Source organism: Tiliqua scincoides, chromosome 1 (genome assembly GCF_035046505.1).
Source record: "Tiliqua scincoides isolate rTilSci1 chromosome 1, rTilSci1.hap2, whole genome shotgun sequence".
In the NCBI taxonomy this organism is placed as follows: domain Eukaryota; kingdom Metazoa; phylum Chordata; class Lepidosauria; order Squamata; family Scincidae; genus Tiliqua; species Tiliqua scincoides.
Window position 1 is genome coordinate 90,529,038 of NC_089821.1, and position 21,613 is coordinate 90,550,650.

At 42.0% G+C, this 21,613-nt stretch overlaps 1 protein-coding gene across 1 annotated transcript in view; it reads left to right on the forward strand.

The window, feature by feature from the left end:
- The window catches only part of ARHGAP15 (Rho GTPase activating protein 15), a 464,537-nt gene that overhangs the window by 33,914 nt on the left and 409,010 nt on the right, over positions 1 to 21,613 (forward strand). The window contains exons 3-4 of the mRNA XM_066633052.1: positions 9,959 to 10,033; positions 16,350 to 16,408. Of these exons, the coding sequence (XP_066489149.1) occupies positions 9,959 to 10,033; positions 16,350 to 16,408 (134 nt within the window). The remainder of the gene's footprint in view (positions 1 to 9,958; positions 10,034 to 16,349; positions 16,409 to 21,613) is intronic.

A 21,613-nucleotide genomic window follows, 5' to 3' on the forward strand; every position in this document is an offset into this window, starting at 1 on the left:
GGCTCCCGAATTGCCCATTGTATGCTTGTGGTCAGTGTGCATCAGAACTGGAGGAATAAACTGAGTGGCAGTGAGGAGCTTCCTCATGAGTAGAGAGGAGACAGGATTCCAACCTGCCACTTCAGGTGGCCAGCTGGAAGATGTTCTCCTGAGCAGATTCTCACTAGTGGCTATCCTCATGTTCAGGCAATTTCACTCTTAAGGAAAATTCTTTCCTCTTCCCAGCTCCTGAAAGACATTAATTAGATCATATTCTGATTGGGACAATCTGCTTGGGAGGAAGGGATCATAACCTCGAAGCAGCAACTTCTCTCTCATGCAATTCCCAAAGCATGGAGGGCTCTAGCCAGCTTGCCTGCCTAAAACAGGCTAGGATGCTTACTCATGAGCAGATTTGTAAACAAGTAAGCATTCTAGTATGCTGTATAGGTAGGTAAGCTTTCTGAAGTCAACATCCCCAGCATACTATCTGTCCAGGTGGCTTTGGAACACTGTAGGGAAGTGAGAACCTGAACATTATGGCGAAGTCTGTGCTAGCTGTTCCTGGGGCACATCTTGGGGCGAAACACAATTGGAGCAAGTGTACCATGGCTGATACCCCATTTACTATAGTTTGCTCATTTAGGGCCCAATCCTATTCATTCCCAGCATCGGTGCTAAGCTCCAGCACTGGGACTGGGTGCCATAAAGCACATTTAAGGACGGATGCCACCTGGAGCAAAGGAAGAGCTCCAGGTGGCCATAAGGTAAGCACATTTACGGCACTCTCAAGAGTAGGGAGTGCCAGCACTGGACCCAGCACCAGCAGGAGGAGGATGCACCACTGCCAGGTGACCGCCAGGTGGTGGTGTGTCCTCTGGGGGGCAAGGTGAAGGTGAAATGAAGGTGTGGGAAGATGGGTGGGAGGAGGAACAGGGATGGGATCAACGGAGCTCTGTTCCACAGGATCCTGAGCTCTGTGTTGGCCAGAAGGCCCTCCAGCCTACACCAACAAAATAGCTGGTGCAGTCTTGAGAAGCCCTATTGCAGGGCTTGGGGCTTTCCCCGGGGGAAGGGAATGAAAATCGCCTTCCCCCAAGGAGACGTCTGGCTGCTTCCTGGTACCCAATGGATACAGCAGTAGCCACTTTGGCGAAGTGCTCCAGCAGGCGCCAGGAAGCTCACGATTGGGCTGCCCGTTCTTACAATTATAATAGAAAGACATGTATCAAAGAAGAAAACAGTCCTCAACTGATCCTCCTACGACTAACAAAATAAACATATGCCCCACTTCCAGAGCCCTTTCATGAAATAAGTCTGATAGTTAGATTGAATTTCACAACTTCCTTTATTTAATTTCAACAGTTCATTTTTAAATGAAGAGGTAAAACATATTCTTTTCATGCTTTAAAAATGCCACAACTACCTTTAGGTTATTTATTCAAGTCTGTTTGAGTGGAATTCTTTATTTTGTACTTCTCACTGCTTGGATAGGGACCATTTTGAGACACTTAGAAGGACTTACTGGTAATTTCAAATGTGTGCTACATGAATAAATGTCTTTTGCAGATCTTTTATTTATGTCATATTGACTTCCCGGTGTGTCTTATAGAGGCTAGCTGTGGCTATAAAAGCATGCTCTCAATTTAAAGAATAGTCTGGATTTCCATGGTAGTTTGTTTAGCTTTTCCCCTTAGATGCAGGCAAACATATTTGTGTTCATAAAGTACTCTCTTTTCAGTAAGGTTTAATGTTTGTATTTAAAAAATTGATTTGCCTGGAAGGTTTGAACAACAGAAAGGTGGAATGTAAATGTCTTAAATAAAACAACTAATGAACCATATCTTTTGGTTTTGATACAAGTGTGCACAGGTTTGATTAACTGCAATGTAGCGTGCAATGTGCATGCTGCAAAGCTAGCATAGAGGAAGGGCTTCCTGCAGGAGAAAAAGTGATCACTTACAATATTTTGCAGGCTGCCCATCTAAACCCATCATTGCCTGGCACCTTCACACTAAGGGCAAGGTTCCAGCGAACTTGTGAGTGGGCAGCATGCCATCTGAACAGATGGGCATGGAAGTAGGCAGCCAGTAGACCATGTATGTGCATCAACTGTGGGTGTTGAGGGCAAGATTCCCAATGGAGAGTGTCCAAACAGCTGTCTGGCCTGAGCCAACATGCCTACGACCAAGGAAAAGTGCCATCCCTAAATCCTGCTGAGTTGGATTAACCTTCAGAAAATAAAAATTGCTTCTGCAGTAGCATAAGGTGAGCTTTTGGCTTGTTTAAATCTGGGAGAATGAATTAGGCAGGCAAGATAAAGAGAAGCACTAATGAAGCATCCGCTAGAGGGGAATAAATATAGGGCAAGGAGTATTAAAAATACCACTCACACAAGGGCATTACTGAGTAGATATTAGCTGGCAGTATGCAGCATCTTTATTAACTCTTCAGTGCCCAGAACAGCAAAAACTTTCAGTAACAGCAGCATTAACGCAGAACTGAAATACACTTTTGTTTGAGGATTGTTTCATTGTTTTTAATGAGTGTGTTTTCTGTCTAAATGCCCTGCTATCCACTGGAAAAGGGGGGGGAAAAACTGCTTTGCAAAGAAGACATGGAGCTGTTGTAATCTTATTCTAGTTGTAAACAAATAATGTTTTAATGTATGACTAGTTATGCAACCGTTTAGATGCAGTTATGATCTACATATCATAGAGCACATTGCGTATTGTGCAGTTTGCGTGTACTGCACATATGTTTAATGATACTAAAATAACAAACCCATCTGAATTAGATTATATGAAAACCTGAAATGGAACACACACACGCACAGAGTGCATGTTCATAGGGCAAATCCCCAAACAAAACCGAGGCTCAGAAACTTGAGAAATACAATTCTTTTGTCAAATACAGTCAACGTATGACTGATTAAAAGCCCAAGGATTCGTCTAGGTGTTATGAATGCCATAGAGAAGCCAGTGGGATAAGATTTTCCATGCAGAGTTTTCTTGACAGGGGGCTGTAACATGTTGAGTAGAATGCCATATGAATGTCCTGTGTTGGAGAACTTTCACTGCCACCACACATTCATAGTGGTAATACGAAAGCTCTTTACTGGGTAGTGAGCCACTTCATAATTACAACCATCAGAAGGAGCAGCTGCTATTTTGGTTCAAACAGCCTTCAAATAGCTATGTCAAAGTATAATATGCCTTGAAGGCAAGCATAATTCTACCTCTGAGGGAGAAAGTCTGGGCCTGGCCTATGCTTTTGTGGCGGCTAACTGGGAATCCCATTTACGCTGCTTTGAGCTCTATGGACTATGGAGGGATGAAAAAAGTGCAGAAGATGGGAATGTTTCTCTTCCTCATGCTGTATCTTACTCATGCACAAGGTTATTGGCCACATGGATTACTAGTCACATGCAGTGTGGACAATCTCCACATCAGAGCCAAGGTCTTTGGGAAAGCACATGAGCAATCCATATATGATTCTACTTGATATCTGTCGTTATATTGCTCATTATTCAGATTAAGCTGTTGCAGTAGTGGGCTCCTCCCATAATAACAAATTGTCCTGCGGTCTGAAAAAGTACCTTCGTAGGTTTGAGCATGAAGGAGGACTCTCTTATTCTGTTAATAGGTCTGTAAGATTTTGATTTATAGCTGAACGAGGGGTCAAGGCAAGCAAAGCCATTATCATTATTCTTACACACTCTAGGGAACTGAACTGTGTATAGAGGGCAGTGTACTTAAAAGGAAACATAAGGAGAAAGAATGGAACACCGATCTGTTTTCTTTCCCTCCTCTGATAGTTGTCTACATATTCTATCAAAACAGTGTGATATATACAGTGCTCAGAGGAGTAAGCACAGAATAGAGTGTCTTTGTTAAGCTATGCATGACTGGCAGCTCAATCCTATGCATGTCTACTCAGAAGTAAGTTCTAGTAGAGTCAATGGGAAAGTATGGATAGGATTGGGCTATAAAACAGCTAGTTAGAAGAGGTAGGAGTGAGACAAAATCCCTCTTGTCCCAATAAGGAGACATCAGAAGATTTTTCCATTACAACACTGTTATTTTTTTCACTGGAAGCTTCAGGCTTATGCATTACAAAGTTCCAGTATCCTCTTGTATTGTAACGCTAATTCTTTAAATTTGAAATTTGAACACCTCTTTCGTTTGTGTTCTGAATATTGGCAATCCTAAGTCTGACAAAAGTATTTTAGTTTTACTTGTCACAGTTCTGTTCTAAGAAGCCCATTCAGTCTAAGCGTTTGTGTTGTCAACTCTTGGATAACAGGCATCTTTGTGCAGAGGGTTTGTCTTTGCAGAAACTGACAACGTCTTCACTGCCGGATGCTGAAAGAGCTCTAACAGCACTGAGATACCCTTTAGCCAACTTCAGAGAGGGAGAGAAGGGGAACAAGTTGCTGAAGCTGAGTTTAACTAAAGCAGATTTGCCCACAGACTTGCAAGCGTCAGTGAGTGGATTTTTGAATGCTCCAGGTGACATTGCTGCTGATGGAAGACTGTTCATGAAATCGGAAAAGTGCTGATGCGCTAGCTTTCTCCTCCAAAAAAAATTCTTTTCCCCCAAACATTTTTTGCAGTTGTGTCATTCGAAATACTTGAAGGAAACATAGTAAAAGTGATTGACTTTATTAGGATGTATGGTGGAAAGTGTGTGTGTGTGTGGGGGGGGGAAATCTCAAGTCAAGGGATGTTTATTCATGCAGTAGTCTGATGTCCTGATCTGAGAAAAGATATTTTCACCAGTGTTTTGCTTGTAGTGTTAACACCATGACATTTCAGTGAGCATGGATGTAATGCCATTTTTGTGACATTGCACTGCCCTTGCAGTTGGTGAGCCACATCTTAAGTATCTGCATGCCAAAACAGCAAGACTTCGATCAAGTTGTTAGTCACCAGCATCTATGGCAAATAGTTGCTATTTTTTTGTTCCGTATCAGCCCTTGTATAAGTAACAGTAAATTGATTTTACTAAGTGATGGATTAATATAACTCAGAGCCCACTCCTATTCAGCTTTCCAGCACTGATGGTGTCATGCCAACAGGGTGTGTGCTGCATCATGCAGTGGGGAGCGGGGTAGTTGTAGAGGCCCCCTGAAGATAAGGGACTCCTCAAGATAATGTTTGCTTACCTAAGGGCTGTACCACGGCTGCATTGGAGTTGGAAAGTTGGATGGGATTGGACCCTAACTAGTATAGAACTGTGCAGTTTTTCTTCATTAATTGTGTGTGTGTGTAATTTTTATTCCTATTTATTCATGATACTAAGACATACTTTTAGTAGCCAATGTGTTAACATGAATATTGTTAATGAAATACAGACAGTAGAAGTGAGCTTTTTTGAAAGATCAAATGTTACCAATCATATTTTCATTTCATTTGCAAACAAAGGCAATTGCAACCTGGCATATTGTGTCAAAAAAATAGTGCATGTTCTACTTTTTTGGAGGTAGAAGAGACATAATAAGACACAATTTTAAAAATTGTATTTTGCCCTATTATTACTTTTCAATTAATTATTATTTAGGTATTTTTCTCTACTTTCTATTAATACAAATGTGTAAAATGACTGACAAGAACCTAACAATATTATAAGACAGTAATAGCAGCCATTTAAGAGCAGCACTAAGACCGTATGGAATGCTTTAAAAGCATCTTAAAATGAATTCTAAAAGCATTCTACAAAGTATGGGAGCATCTTCAGGTCCAATCCTGCACACTGCCTTACTGCCAGCGCACACTGTTGCAAATTAGTGGGGGGAGAGGGGAGGCGGGCAGAAGGTGGGGAGGAGGTGTGCTGGGTGTGATTACCAGGTGGGCTTTCTGAAGGAGAAGACTCCTCAACTGGGGAGCTACAACTCTAAAACCTTCTCCCCAGTTGCCTCACTTCCAAAGTTTATTCCCTACATTTACCTCCATAAGGTAGTTTTCATGATTTATAAAATATTTGAATGCTAATAAAATCATCTGTATCTAAAACCAGTCTCTTGTTGGCTCTTAAAGTATCTGTTTAAAGAAAAAGGAGGTGCATTGACTCTGGAAAATGCCGAACAGCAAACTTTAGGAATATTTCAAATTTGGAAGGCCCCATAAAGAATAAGAACACCCTTCCGTGTACTGTTGCTAAACACCACTGAACACACGGAACTAATGTACTGACTTTGCATATTACAAGAAGGGTTGAAAAGCAGATTTGCAAGACGTTCATGATCCTCTTTTTGCGATTTCTTGTAACGTGAAAAAAGGGAATTCTCATATCTGTCTTGCAGAATTTCCAATAGCCCTTTCAGAAGAATTGGTAGAAAGTGGGTGTAGGAGTGTGCTATTCACTTAATGGTCTTTACATGCAAAGTGGTGCTGGATATTATAAAGAGTCTGCTCTTAGTCGGGCTCAGTGGTACAGAGAGGCAGACGTATGACTGTGGGTACAGCTTCTGGCTGTCCAAAATCAAATCTCATAACAACCCCTACTTTTCTGCAGGCCGAACCTGGAACAGAAGTGCTAGAATGTTGTTTCTTTTTATTATGATGATTATTCATTTGTGATTGCTTGCATGCAATCAAAGGTTCATTTCTGCAGCACTTTTTGCATGTGTGATAATATGGGGAATGCTTGTCAGCAGAAGTTTAGATGCTACCCCTGCATTAATATTATGACCATGATCAAGCTAAGTTAGACACATTGAGGTCCCATAGATCTGAGTTGGAGAATGAACTCCATGAAAATTTGTGAGACTTATAGCCCAATCTTCTGCATGTTGACTTTGAACACCCTCGTAACTCTGCTTAGAATTAAAGTGCTTGATAGTTCCTTATGTATCCTCTTTGAACCATTAACTGAGTACCATTTATTGACCCCCCCAAGGAATAACAGGAGGTCATTTACTTTAATTCTGTAAAGAGAAAATGATATCTATGACATTGCTTGCAATATGTAAAAGTATAATTAAGAATGGCGATCTTTAAGTGAGAATATAAATGAAGCCGATGTGAATAGTTTAGATGTGGATGCTGTAGAGTAAGTATGAATGTTGGATCTGTAGAGCATTAAAAGATATGGGAGAAAAGATAAATGGAGCTAATTTATTTTGAATTTACACACATGGCTCTGCTTGCATTAATATTCAAGTTGTATCCAAAATCTAAACAGAAAGTCTGAAATCTTAGAAGTTCTTTCAATAGCATCAGCAAATCATTCTTGTTTACCCTACATGCTAATAAAACAGCAGCATGACACCCCTGAAAACAAGATTGCAAAATTCAGAAAATGTGGTCTGACATTTTTTTTCTCCCCAAAGGAGGGACTGCCACTAACGAAAGGATTTCTTATGAAGGCTCGATTGCTTAAGATGCAGAATATTAAGAGAGAAAAACACTTTAGGACACAGCCATGTCACCAGCTGTTACTCATTCCTAATGAAATTGTTAAGTGATATTCCTCATAAATAGGTCAGCGAAACTTTTGGATCGCAAAGACTATTTTATCTGTTTTCTCTGTGAAGTGTCGGTATTAAATTTAGAACGGTTAATTCATTAAGCTCATTAGTATCACTGGGAGAGTGGAGCACTTTCTGAAATGTAAATTCCGGGGCTTAAAAGGTTAGTGCTTACAAATAAACATGAAAGCAGTGGGTGCCGTAAAATAAGGGATCATAATATTTTTAAGTATATTTTGAGGGACGCCCTCTGGATTAATTATGGACATTTTGTAGAGTTGGACATTTACATATAAACAGCATATATTATGACTTCTTGTTCACTCTGCATTACTAAGGAAGAAGATGGGGAGGGTGGTTAAAAATGAGTCAAAATTTACTGATTATTTCTGCTTGAGATTAAGCCTTTATATGCTTCAGTCTTAAACAGCAAATGGTGCTCCTTTGTAAACATAAAGCATAGCTAAAATATAACAAAAGGGAACCTCTTAATTTCGTAGCCTGCATATCATTTCAGGGAAGTAGCATCTCCCTACTTGCCTCCAGGCAACACAATATTTGAAGGATAAGACTCTGCCTGGCTGCTTTGGAAGGAAGCCATTGTGGTTGTGGGCCTTTCACTGCCCACAGGTGGAGTATAAATTAAAAGGTGGAGTATAAATTAAAATTAATAAATAAATACAAACATAACAGAAATGGTGAAATGGACAAGAATGAGGAACTGTCGTGAAATCCACAAATGAAGATACGTAGTGGGTGCAAACTGTAACTAGCCCTTGGGCTGAGAAGCCAGGAATTATCTTGGCCATCAGAGGCTGGTCTTAGACTTGGGTCTTCACCACTTGTATACACCACCCTCTTGCCACTGGGCAGAAAGAGGTGGCCTGCTGGAGGGGAGACTACTGCACTTCATGCCTCTTTCAAATGTTTGCATATGGTAGGAACTTAGAAAACTGCCCTAACAGTCACAGCCCAATCCTATGACTATTTACTCAGAAGTCAATTCCATTATATTCAATGGGGCTTACCCCCAGGAAAGTGTGTTTAGGATTGTAGCCTCAGATCTCTGTTTCACCTGGTAGTGGCTCTCCTGGCAGCATCTCTGATAGGAATTTTTCTCTGCCCTTCGTGGAAATGCCAGGGGTTGCACTGAGGACCATCTGCTTGCAAAGCAGGTTCTCTTGCACAGAGCTACCACCCCTTCTAACATTGTTTCAGCCCTAATGTGAAGAAAATGGAAGCTTGAGCTCACTGAACCATTAAGTGAAATGTGAAATGTTGAATCGTTTAGAGTTGAATTGCTAACTTTTGGTGCGTTCGTAGCAGGGATGGGAACTCAAGTCAGGTGACTAGAGTATGAGTCGTGAAAATCATTGTTTATCGCTGACTCGTTTACACTCAAATCATGCGCATGGAAAACTTGCCAAAACACTGGAGTCAAGGGCCCCTTGACTTGGCACTCGTCCCCATGCATGTAGACTCGAGTCTGCCTGTGTCTGGGTGTGCTTACTTACTGTTTTCACATTGTGAAAAATCTTGTAGGACCATCATTCAGACTGTGCGAACAGCTGGGAAGCAGGGAAGGGTCGATATTTACATTTGCATCCAAGCCGGGGGGGGGGGAGGTGGGAGTGGGCTCTCTTGTCTGTCTCTGATAGGAAGGAAGGAATGGATGATTATTGGACAAAGAATGGGCATTCTGATATTTTTTTGGCTGAGGGAGGGCAGGAGGAGGAGCCCAAGAGGGTTCTTGCCTTATGTTTGGCTGGAGAAACCCAGGGAGGGAGGGAGGTGGTTTGTAGTGATCATGCTTGCCAACCGTATGGCATGGCTGCTGTAAGCTCCGTTGTTACATGTAGTGACCACACTTGTCAACCGCATAGCACGGCTGCTGTAAACTCCGTTGTTACATGGGGGGAGGGAGCCTCATTGAAACACACACACACACACACACACCCTGGCAGCAGCCCCATTTGTTCCACAGCAGACTTTTTAAAGGGGGTGACTTGACTCAAGTCCTTTAGAGTTGCGAGAAGGTAACTCGGTGACTCAGAAAGTGCTCCTTGATGACTCGCGGGGGACGGTGATTTGTAAGCCGCTCCGGATTTTCCCATCCCTGGTTAGTAGTGAGTATACTAATTCATAAGAGTGTTGTGTGAAGTATACCTGAAAACAATTCCTGGGTATAAAACATCAGAACACTACAAATATCTTGGGTTCTCATAAATAAAACGTTTTACCGTAATCGTGTACTGACCTACCTTACAGGGTTGTTGTTCAGCATACTGGATTAATGCCTGTGAAATACTGGGAACAATCAAAAGCACTGTACAATTGCTCCTTAGGACCATTACTGCATTTCAATGTCATTAGCAAGCACCTTATCAACACTTAAGTCAGGGCAAACTGCACGTGTTCAGTTACATTGCTTTTACTCTATCTTGCTATGTTCAACATTGTTTGATTTGGTACAAATATATACTGATTTGTAAATGAATGTATTTTCAGATATCCCGTCACAGAAGGAATCACTCCCAACATAATTTAACACTTGCAGAGATCATTTGCCCACTGGAGCAAAGGGTAAGCAGTTGTAGAACAGAATTTGTGATTTAGTGGTTAGTTCCTTACTTTATATTTGGTTAATCAAAATGTAATGCATGTTTCTTGAAGGATAACTACTTATGGCTGCGGATGCCTCAATATATTAATAGGCTGAAAGGAACTAAAGATTTGGGGGAAGGTTGGTTAAACAATGAAAATAATTTTGGAAGCTACAAGCCATTGTAGCAAAGGATATACAATTTCAATTATCCATTAAGTCAAGAGAATTAAGGCTGACAGTTCAGCAATATTAATAGATATTTATTACAGGCTGATATTGCTTTTCCAAAAATGAGTAGCTGTTTAGCAAAATAAATACAATTAGAGGAGATGCTAGGTGTAAACTTGCTTTTTGAAGAGTTTGCTACTCAATGAGGAGGAAAAATAATTGTAGAGCTTGGAGTACAGAAACAAATTGGACCTTGTGTTCCCTGGTTCCTTAGGTTTATTGAAAACCTTTGACTAGAGGTAAGAGCTAGTGATTTGTTTTAAGGGAGAAGCTAAATTGGGAACACAGTAATTTTTGGTAATGAAGGTGGCATTAACGGAGTATTAGGAACGGGGTAGATAGGACTCGTTAGCCTGGGAAGGCAGCTCATCTGAGAGAAGGAAAACTCTGATCCCAAACCTCCACTGCCTTGTGGCTACATCCAGCTAAGGAAAAGGCTTCAGGAGTCAACCTCGAGGAAAAATCTGGAGCCGGATTCCCTGAGGCGGTTCATGGCTGAACACGGTCACGTTCTGGCAACTCCTAAGACGCCACTGGAACCAACCGTATTGACCTCTGCCTTTCCATTGGATCATTTCAGTGCCGTGGAGAGGGAGGATTTACTGCATGGGAAACAGTCTGTCCTTCATATCTACTTTACCCAGGCTTCGCGCACTGGAGAGGACACTGTTCCAGAACCACCATTTGGAGCGCGATACCATAGTCTTCTGAGACTGAAGGATGCCAACAAAGGAACAGGTGGTTCCATGAATCTCTCTTAACCCATTTTTGCCCAACCACAGGTGTACACATTTGATCCCTATTGCATATATGCAACATTGGGCAGAAATGGCTTAACTCAGACCACATAAACAAAGGTTTGCATTGCTGCAGACTGTGACATTAACCTGGCAGTAATCTGAACAGGGAAATGGTTTTTGAAGGTTTCCTGTTTGTTGCCACCTTGTGACCAAAGGTCAGAGCAACATTTAGCCAAGCAAGACTGAGGAGTGGGCTTTTATTCTTTAAGCCCTTGCATTTCTGCAGTGAAAGCTATACTTTTACACGGGCTTTGAGGACAAACTGGAAGCAGCAGTTACCCAATCTATCCTTTCTAAGTAAAGGTTAAAAAGAGGAAACAAGTTGTTTATAGAGTAAGGGAGTGTGAGAAAAATTAGAACAGGATCCGGCATGCAGAGATGTTCTCAGTATTTATTAGCAGATAATACTGAGGATAATAGCAAGAAAGGTAAGCATGTAGCCTTTCATCGAAATCACCACATGACTGCACAGTCTTGTCCCTTGGGATATCTGATGAATATCTGCCTGATGCTCCTCTACAAAGCACACTGCTTCTCCAAAATGCCACCTACTGTTGTAGTAAATGTTCATGCCGAAATTCTCAGGAGCAGCATCAAGAATCACTCCCCCAATAGACGGCAAAGAGAATGTGCCTTCAGTGCCATACATTATATGTACATGTCTTTGCATCCAGCTTTGTTATTCAAATAACCCGCACTGGATTCTAGATGCATTTTTCAGCCCTAGAAAGTTATCTTGATTGGTTGATACCAATTGCTTATGCCTCAGCCAATTATAGTACCAGCAGTTGGAGGAACTGCACAGAGCTGGATTTATTCCTCCAAAGCATTTAAGAGAAACTTCTTTGAAAGCCAAAGAGCATATATGAAAATGGAAAAGATTACATAGATGTTACCATTTATTTTATCAATTGATCTGTGGAGTTCAGTGACACTGGATGCACTACTTTCATGTCTTGTGAAGATGAAAGCTAAATTGCAGTGTTGTTTGAGTCTGAAAGTAGAAGCAGAGATATGCCTGGGGGGCAAGGGGTGCAAATGCTCTGGGTGCCAGGAATTTATGCACCTGGGGCACAGCACCACCACTTGCTGTCCCCCACAGTTTGTCAGTGTGGTTTCCAACTGCACCAATCTGAGGGGTACGCTCTTCCCCTCCCCTTTCTTTAAAGGGGAAGAGAGTAGGGTGGGTCTTAAGATCAGCGGGGAACCATGCCTAAAGTGGCTGTGAGAGTGCAGCCACTCTAGGCGTGGTTCCCAACCAAACCTGAAGGCTGCCCTCCTCTCCTCTTAAGAAGAACCCTTCTGCATCAGGCCAGAAGCCCATCTAGTCCACCTTCTTGTATCTCACAGTGGCCCACCAAATGCTTCAGGGAACCTATAAGACAACAGACACAACCTGCGTCCTGGTGCCCTCCCCTGCATCTGGCAATCAGAGGCAGTCTGCCTCTAAAACCAGGAGCTTGCACATACCTACCATGGTTGGTAACCCATGATGAACTTTTCCTCCAGAAATTTGTCCAATTCCCTCTTAAAGGCATCCAGGCAAGATCCCATCACTACTTCCTGTGGCAAGGAGTGCCACAGACTAATTACATGCAGGTAAAGAAATATTTTCTTTTGTCTCTCCTAACTCTCCCAACACTCAACTTTTGTGGATGTCCCCTGGTCCTGGTGTTATGTGACAGGGAAAAGAGCTTCTCTCTATCCACTCTATTCATCCCCTGCATAATTCTGTATGTCTCAATCATGTCCCCCCCTCAGGCGCCTCTTTTCTAGGCTGAAGAGGCCCAAATGTCTTAGCCTTTCCTCATAGAGAAGGTGCCCCAGCCCAGTAATCATTTTGGTTGCTCTCTTCTGCACCTTTTCCATTTTCACTGTATCCTTTTTGAAATCCTCGCCTTTCTATCCTCCCCTTTAAAAAGGCAGAGGTAAGAGGGCAGCTCTCAGAATGGCCAGGGAACCAGTAAGAAGTGGCACGTGTCTCCTCCAGTTTCAGAGGAGACGCATGCCGCTCCAAGCTTTGAAGGAGCCATTTGTGCCGCTGCTAGCAGTGCGGAAGTCCCTGTCAGTGCTTTTTCATGCTGCTGGAAGGTGCCCAGGAGGTGGGCAGTTCTTGCCTCCTGGGCGCCATCCAGGGACGCAAAAATGCTCCTATGGAGCCTTCCGCACCACTAGCAGTGGTGTAAAAGGCTCCACTGGAGCCTGGACTGCCTCCTCTGCCCCCCTTTTTTCAAAAGGGGTGCACCCCCAAAGTTCTTGTTCTGTATTGGAATGCAGTGATTTGCAGTAAAATAAAGTATGTTATGCAAGGATTATTTGCAATCAACCCTTCTTTCAGACTGAGGACCACAAAAGTTCTTGCATCACCATGAGTCCAAATGAAAGAGAAAGACAGATTTGCTTGAGGAGCTATAGCAGCACAAACTGCACCTTTTGTAGGATTTCCATCTGGATTTTTACAGCCCAGTCCTATGTGACTTCTGTGTGGCATGCTGCACCCTGCAGGGCAGTTTCGGGCTGTGAATCCCTCCTTGAGATGAGAAAATGTTTGTTCCCTTGCCCTGGCAACTTGCACAGAGAATGAGACCTCTCACTTCCTCAGAACACAGGCCAAGCGGCAACGCAAAGTAGGTGTCGGCTGGAGGGCAACATAGGGTAAAGGAATATTTCACCCCTTACCCTGAGCAACGCTCCAGCCACCCTTATGGGGCTACTTGGATCTGCACCAGCGACTTCACTGACACAAATCTGAGCAGCCCGTGTGAGGCTGCAGGGCCCAGGAGTGGGGGTTAGGATTCAGCCTGATCTACCACAGCCAATCTCGCCCCATCCTGGGCCCTCTCTGCCTCCTGATCCACTGTTCCCTGCTGTAAAATGCCCACCTCCAATTCTGCCCTCCTGCTACCCTCTCCCACCCCCTGCTCTGGCCTGCCACAAACTTACCAGTGCAGGATCTGGATCCAGCCACTGCTTTGGTCCTGCTGATTCCCGAGTCGCCACGAACATACTTTATGGCATGTTTGCGACACTTGGAGGCCAGCCTCTGGATTGCTCTTCCCAGAAATAATTATGTTGGGAAGTGCTAATTGTTCTGTGTGTTTATTTTCCAGTTCTTGACTGAAGTCCTTTGTTAAGGCATTGTTCCAGTAGTCTCAGCAAGACTTTTGAATATCTCCTCATACTCACTTCACAATTCAGGTTGCCATTCTGTAAAATACACAATTACATAGCTATTGCACTGCATAGTCACAGAGATGCATTAGCTGCATGAAAACTTAGTAAGTATAAAGTAATAATATGTACAATGTGTTATTATATCCTTCCTGTAAAGAGAGTCCTTGATTTATTCTGCCTCATTCCTATGCTCATTTGTGTTCAGGGTATTCTGGATTATTTCTCCCTCAACCTTTCCTCAGCTGGAAAGGTGCAGGAAGGGCAACAACTCAAAAACAAATGATGGATATTTATTGAGGCAGAAAAGATAGCAAGTGCTGTGAGGACATTTCATGTTCAGTAACCTCATGTCATCTGCTTGTGGAAGGACCCTGAAAGAATAACCTGAATTCTCCTGGAAGGATTGTTATGAAAATTGGGAGGGGGGGGGAGGCCTTTAACAGATGATGGTCAGTGCAACACAGGCAGTTCGTAATACACAATCCTGGTGTTGTGCTCTGAGGTTGAAGAGACGGATTGGGGGAAAGGTCTGCTTCTTGTCTCTTCACCATTGTTAAGTGGTTCCTTGTTATCCATACCAGTCCAGTGTTACAGTTTCAAGGTGCGAACTGCCGCAATAAGCCTTTGAGGCTAAAAAAAGTGACCCCCATTGGAACTGGTTCAGAGAAACAATTTGAACATCGGATGGCAAACAAAGGACCTCTCCAACTCGGATTCTAGCCAGGGACAATAACTTCCTTGTCTATATCCTGGCAAGAACACTGTGCATATATAAGGTACAGAACGAGAAAGGGAACAGGCCAGATGTTTGCAGTAACCTTGATGCCATGAGGGTGGCAGAAGGCTGAGTGATTTATCAGGACTTATCTTTGCAACTGTTACATACAGCAACAATCTGATTCCCAGGAATCATTGTTCTGGTCATACACTTTTTTTCCCCCTCTGAAAACAAGGCCCTAGGAAGGTGAACAGATGAGGACACATGCATTTGTTCTTATGCAATATTATGGAATCAAATACTGTTAAAAAATACTGTTAATAATTAATAATAATAAATACTTCTGCAGTTCTCATTAAAAATGAGTATCTATGTAACATATGTGTTATCATATTTCCAGTTCTCAGCTGTTTATGAAAATGCAGAATACGTTCCCAACCCTGTTACTTGCATATTTGTGTTTATATCTAAACAATTTGGCTCACATTCTAATAGAAGCAAACGATGTTACGTGTGGATCTTTTTATAAAGTGTTATTTGCATCTTTTAATCAAAAAATCTATCTTGCGAACTTAAATAACACATTTTAGTTTTATACAAAATTGTGCAAGTCACATCCTTGTGTCTCACCAAGCAGAATGCAGTCCACGAGACTGAAGTTGTAGCCTGCAGTCGGTCAGTAAACTCCTCTTATTTTGAAGTCTCAGGAGGCAGCAAGAATATGAAGCTTACTGAGTCCTGTTGAACCTCTAGTCTTGGCTTGCTGATGTCTTCAACGTGGGCTTGTAAATTGGTTTGGAATCTAAGGTGAACTGTGGCAAACTAGTACTTAGTCCAACTGAAGATGCAGGTTGAGAGCATTTAAATACATGCACCCCACCCTGCCCCGTGGGCCGATGATTGCCCAGATGTTGACCTGGCAAGTTTCAACCCAGTGCACCTGGGGTGGCAGGGCATGTCACTGGCATTACAGTATAGCTGTGCAATGTCAGAAGCATTTTGGCCCCAAGGAAGGGGACAGAATGCATGCAGAGGTAAGCACACACCTATTCCAGCTATAAGTAAAAGCAAGAAAGTGCATAGGGGGATTCTGGAAGTGGAGAGATTCTGGCCCTGTCCTTCTAGTCAGGCAGTTCCCTTCATTAGGGCTCTTTCTTGCCATCTTCCAGGGAATTCATTTATCAGACTTTACAACCATTCCAAATACCTCACAATGCCAGGTTGAACCATGGAGCACAGTCAAGGAGGCAACTGCAGTGTTTAAATGTATAATTATGATGCATACTTTCCTTGGCAATCTGCTTGTTTTGAAAACATAAACAAAAACCTGAGTTCACAAACAAGCCTTTTGCATGTGTTTGTTCTTTATTACAGATCATCAAAGAAGGGTTTCTTCAGAAGGCTAAAATTGCAGATGAAGGCAAGAAGCTGAGGTATGAGATAGTAACGGAACCTTCTAGATTACAAAAATTGAGGCAGAAGATCTGAATAGGTAATGATCTATTGAAGAATAGTCATAAGGTCTTCGTCTGTAGACAGAACACAATGTATCAGTAATTTCAGGCGATATTCTGTTTTAAATAAGACATCACATAGGATACAAAATCTGCAAGCCCTTCCTCTGTATTATTTATTTATTTATTTATTTATTTATTTATTTAGGTTAAAATATTCATATCTTGTTTCCCCCCTCTAAAAAGAGGAACCACAGTCTACGATTTGATAGCAATATGTTCCCAGGTCCCCCTCACTCCCATGGATACCAAAACCCACAGATAATCAAATCCATGCGTTGGGGCCATCAGAGGACCTCTGACCTCTGGAAGTGGCTTCGGTTGTGTCCAGAGGTATTCTTGAGTGCAAGGAGACCCTGTGTTTGGAGAGACCATGCATGGCTTCACTACACCTCGGTTTTCTCACTAAACTGAAAGTGCATCTTTTAAGGCTCCGACAGGCCTCCTGAAGCACAGAGAGGTCACACCGCAGCCTCCCTGCACTTTAGAAGTCTTGCTAGAGCCTTCTGAAAAGCACTTCCAGTTTTTTACTAAACTGGAAATGCCTTTCAGAAGACTCTGGCAGGCCTTCTGAGGCACGGGGAGGTCTTTGGCTTCGCTGCCCCTCAGAAGGCCTCCATCCCGATACAACCAGAAGACACTTCTGGTCACATCCAGGAGGTACAGTGAGGCCCTCTTGACCCATGTTGGGTCAAATCTGTGGGTTCCAAACCTGCAGATTAGGAGGGCCAACCTATATTTTATTAAAGCTGTAGCCAGTTAGGGCAGCAATCTTATGTCCTGTCACTTTGGAGTAAGACCCACTGAGCTCAATGAAACTAACTTCCATGAAGTCATGCCCTGGTTTGCCCTGTTAATTGTACCATGCACACATTAAGTAATTCAGACATCATTATGGTAGAAGTTTCCCAAAGAAATTCTTTGTTTACTAAAAAGATTTAGTGACTTCAGTAGGATCAGAAGTTGGGCCGGCTCTATGGGAAACACAACTCTCCCCCTCCATCTCTGATTTTAGGGATCCTGTTTGCATGGGGAATTCAGCAGATTTTAATGTTGCCAAACCTGAGTCTATTCAGTATGATGAAAGCAGACCAAAAAGAGAGTACTTTTAAAAAACAGTGGACTCAGGAACCTTTCAAAGGCCACTGTACCATGCTGTGTTTTTGTATGTTTTACAGTAGGTGGAATATTTGCAAGCTGTAGTTCTTATGCCACTTCAACATTCAGCTGCCAGCAGAGAACATAAGAACATAAGAACAGCCCCACTGGATCAGGCCATAGGCCCATCTAGTCCAGCTTCCTGTATCTCACAGCGGCCCACCAAATGCCCCAGGGAGCACACCAGATAACAAGAGACCTCATCCTGGTGCTCTCCCCTACATCTGGCATACTTAACCCATTCCTAAAATCAGGAGGTTGCGCATACACATCATGGCTTGTACCCCATAATGGATTTTTCCTCCAGAAACTCGTCCAATCCCCTTTTAAAGGCGTCTAGGCTAGACGCCAGCACCACATCCTGTGGCAAGGAGTTCCACAGACCGACCACGCGCTGAGTAAAGAAATATTTTCTTTTGTCTGTCCTAACCCGCCCAACACTCAATTTTAGTGGATGTCCCCTGGTTCTGGTATTATGTGAGAGTGTAAAGAGCATCTCCCTATCCACTCTGTCCATCCCCTGCATAATTTTGTATGTCTCAATCATGTCCCCCCTCAAGCGTCTCTTTTCTAGGCTGAAAAGGCCCAAACGCCGTAGCCTTTCCTCATAAGGAAGGTGCCCCAGCCCCGTAATCATCTTAGTTAGAGAACTTTCAACTGGCAGTGGCAAACACAAGGATCATTCTGACCAGATCCTAATTTGAGAGGAAAGGAAATCGTTGCTTTTCAAACTGGAGCTGGAGGTGTCATTTGCAATTAGTGATTTTAGAGTGTGTAAAGTACATCAGGGATTCAGGGGTTGGCATTAGCACATTCTTGAGACAGCGCAAGCTCCATAATTCTAGGAATAGATCTACACACCTCATCGTAGTTGTGACACCTGCATTCTGTGGCGGTAGAGTCTTTTCACAGAAGTATACTACCTTTTTTCATCTGGAAAGTGAAAAGCTAACCTTGTCTTTGAAGTGCTATTTTTTTTTTAATCGTCATGTGAAGAGGTTCTTTTAAACGGTCAATTCCACAGCTTTCACTGAAATAGTATTGTCATGTGAGAAGACTGTACCATTTGAACTGGTGCTTAAAGTCGGCAAACTGTGGAGATTTACATGGGTCTAAGTTGTTATTAATAAGAGTGTTTATATATCATTTTTTCAAGAGACAGTAGTTCATAAGCAAAATAAGTCAGTAAATGGTTCCTTACTCCTAAAGGGCTCATGGTCTAAAAAACAGATGCTGAAGAGACACCAGCATCAGCCACTGGGGGTAGGGGGATACTTTAAAAGGTATCCAGTTAGTAGGGGTTATTCAAGAGGGCTTAGTTGTGAAGGAATTTCATCTTTTTGTAATATTTCAATGTCCACTAATTTATTACACTATCTTTCTAAGGAGCTGATGGCAGTTGTCTACGTGGCTTTCTCCTTCTTATCATTACAATAGTCCCATGAGGTAGTTTAGATCTAGAGTGAGTAGCCTGATGTATCCCAGTCAGCTAAGTGACCCTGAGCACCTTGCTCACAAGGATCCTATCTCAAGACCACACAATGTAAAGAAGAAGCAACGCATGTAAAATGTTACCAAAATCTGACTTCAAGTATGTTTTTGCCAGATTTACACAACCATATGTTTAGAGGGCTGGAATCTGTTAATAACTGTAACTGTACACACTCAGTACAGCAGTCTAAACTTCTGTTTCCTACTCATATGGTTCAGCATGGGAGAATGGAGGTGTCGTGATTGCTTTGATAAACCTCCAATTATCCAGTTATTTTAAGTGGAATACTTGCTGCTTTAAGAGACATGCAGCAATGCAAACTGTGTTGGTCTTATAGTGTGCTGCCATCAGGTGTCCATTTGCTAGAATGCAAATATAATGCTAGATAACAATGCTATACAAGTTCATTACTTTCAGTTTACAAAATAGCTAGAAGTCTTAAATTTTGAGCAGCTGTGCAGGTCAACAGTTTTCGTGTCAGACAGAAAGTGTAGCTTGCAGATGTTTAAAATATGATTGTGGCTGGTTTTTATATCATCTTTTTAGTAGTTTGGTGCAGGTTTCTTTTTTTCTTTTTTTTACGCCACTCAGCAGTTCTGCTGTTTCTTTTGGATGACCAAAATAAATCAAAATTACTTTTTTGCCTAGAATGTATTTAACCCACTTCTGTGGGTCCCTTCCCACAACACCCCTTAATGGCTATGAAAAAATCTTTGTAAAGCTGCAGTTAGCCCATCCGGCCAAGGGCAGAATTACCTTTTGCTGAACTGATATTTTTCCCCTAAAGGATAGAAGTCCAGAACCTACATGGTATTAGATGCAGCTATTAAAATGCTCAAGATAATAGTTTTTGTCTGATCCATCCACTTTTAACCCCAACTGGTAACTTAGGACCAAGTTATTTTTTTTATCTCATATTTCCATTGTTGTCCTTTCCCTTCTGTGTTAGCCAGTTGCTTCAAGACAGGACTCCTGTAGACGAACGGATTCTGGCAGGTGTAACCTTTCTTATCGTGGCATGATATGAAATATATACGTCCCCCAAACCCCACCTTTTCTATACAACTGTTAACTTAAAAGAGCTCCTTCTGTCATTCTGTCTAATTTGTCTCCTGTTTTCTGCTTCTCTATAAAAAAAAAAGAAAAGCTAATTAAAATAATGGTGAAAATTGGTGCTTCCAGCTTAGGTCATGATGCAACCCTCTTGGGTCCAGACCCAACAGCTGAAGACCAATGCTCTTGATTTTTATGCTCTTAGACTTTTCTGGCAGTGGATGTCATGCTAAAAAAAATATCTAATAAAATGATGTTTTTCCAATGATTTAATCATAATCTGATTCATCAAAGAAAATCATGCATGCTAAACAGAATGTGAATGCAAGAATTCTGTCCATTTGGTAGCCACTATCCCATGGTCCAGCTCCATGTTCCTGTGGTCATGTACACAAGTTCAGCTTCTGTAGGGCCCCCCTAATCAGGACATAACTACCAATGACCGCATCATTGGCTAGATTAGATTATTAGGGTGACTGCACGTTATTTGAACTTCCATTCATTACAGAAGTGGGCCATGAGAGAGCACATTTTATGGGCTATCAGACCGCCGCATTAATGATGAATGGGGTAGTAATATATGAATTATGTACATCTAATTTCTGGACTGTACCTCTCCCCATGTCATGAACTGATTTCTACAAGAGAAAGCCTATGTAGTTTGCATTATAGATCCTATTTAAATAATGGGCAAGGAATAAAATGTCTGGATTTGTAGTGCAGACTTTCAGATTGTCCAAACTTTCATCTAACTATAGCTGTGCATTTCTATTGTGGTTTTCATGTTAAAGAAACAAGCCAAACTATGCCACCGTTTACAAAATGGCATCTAAGCTTCATGGGCATTGATCCAGCAACATCTCTAAGCCTCTGCACTGACTTCAATCCAAGTGCTTTACTGCTCTGTTTATTGGAGGAGGACACACCAGGCAGGGAAAGAAGAAAAGCTAAAATCATAAGCACAAGAGCTTGGAAGTAAATTAATTCAATTCCTTCCTCTTGAAAGTAAAGCAAATGGCCACACACCAAGAGAGAGTTAAGCATGTTGAAACAAGTTGATTTCAATAGGTTTAAGAATGCAGGTAACTTTTGTTTTATGTAGTTTGATTTCCATGTTTTTGAAATAATGTGCTTTCAAAATTAATACAGAAGTTGAATTTATGTGTGCTAACTTTCCGAATAATGTTCTAAAACTTCCCACTCCTGAATTATGTGTGTTCCTTTCGATTTTTAATTTGCGTGTTTTTGAAACAACATGCTGATTTTCATCAGTTGTGAAACGAGTGTAAAAAGCGGAGTGTCTGTACTTAATTTTGTGTCACAAATGTGCCCCTTTGTAATAGGCAAGTTCTATTTGTCTCTATTACTTCATTTGTGTTTAGAATCCAATTCAGAAACTCCCATCTGTACCATGTAAGCGG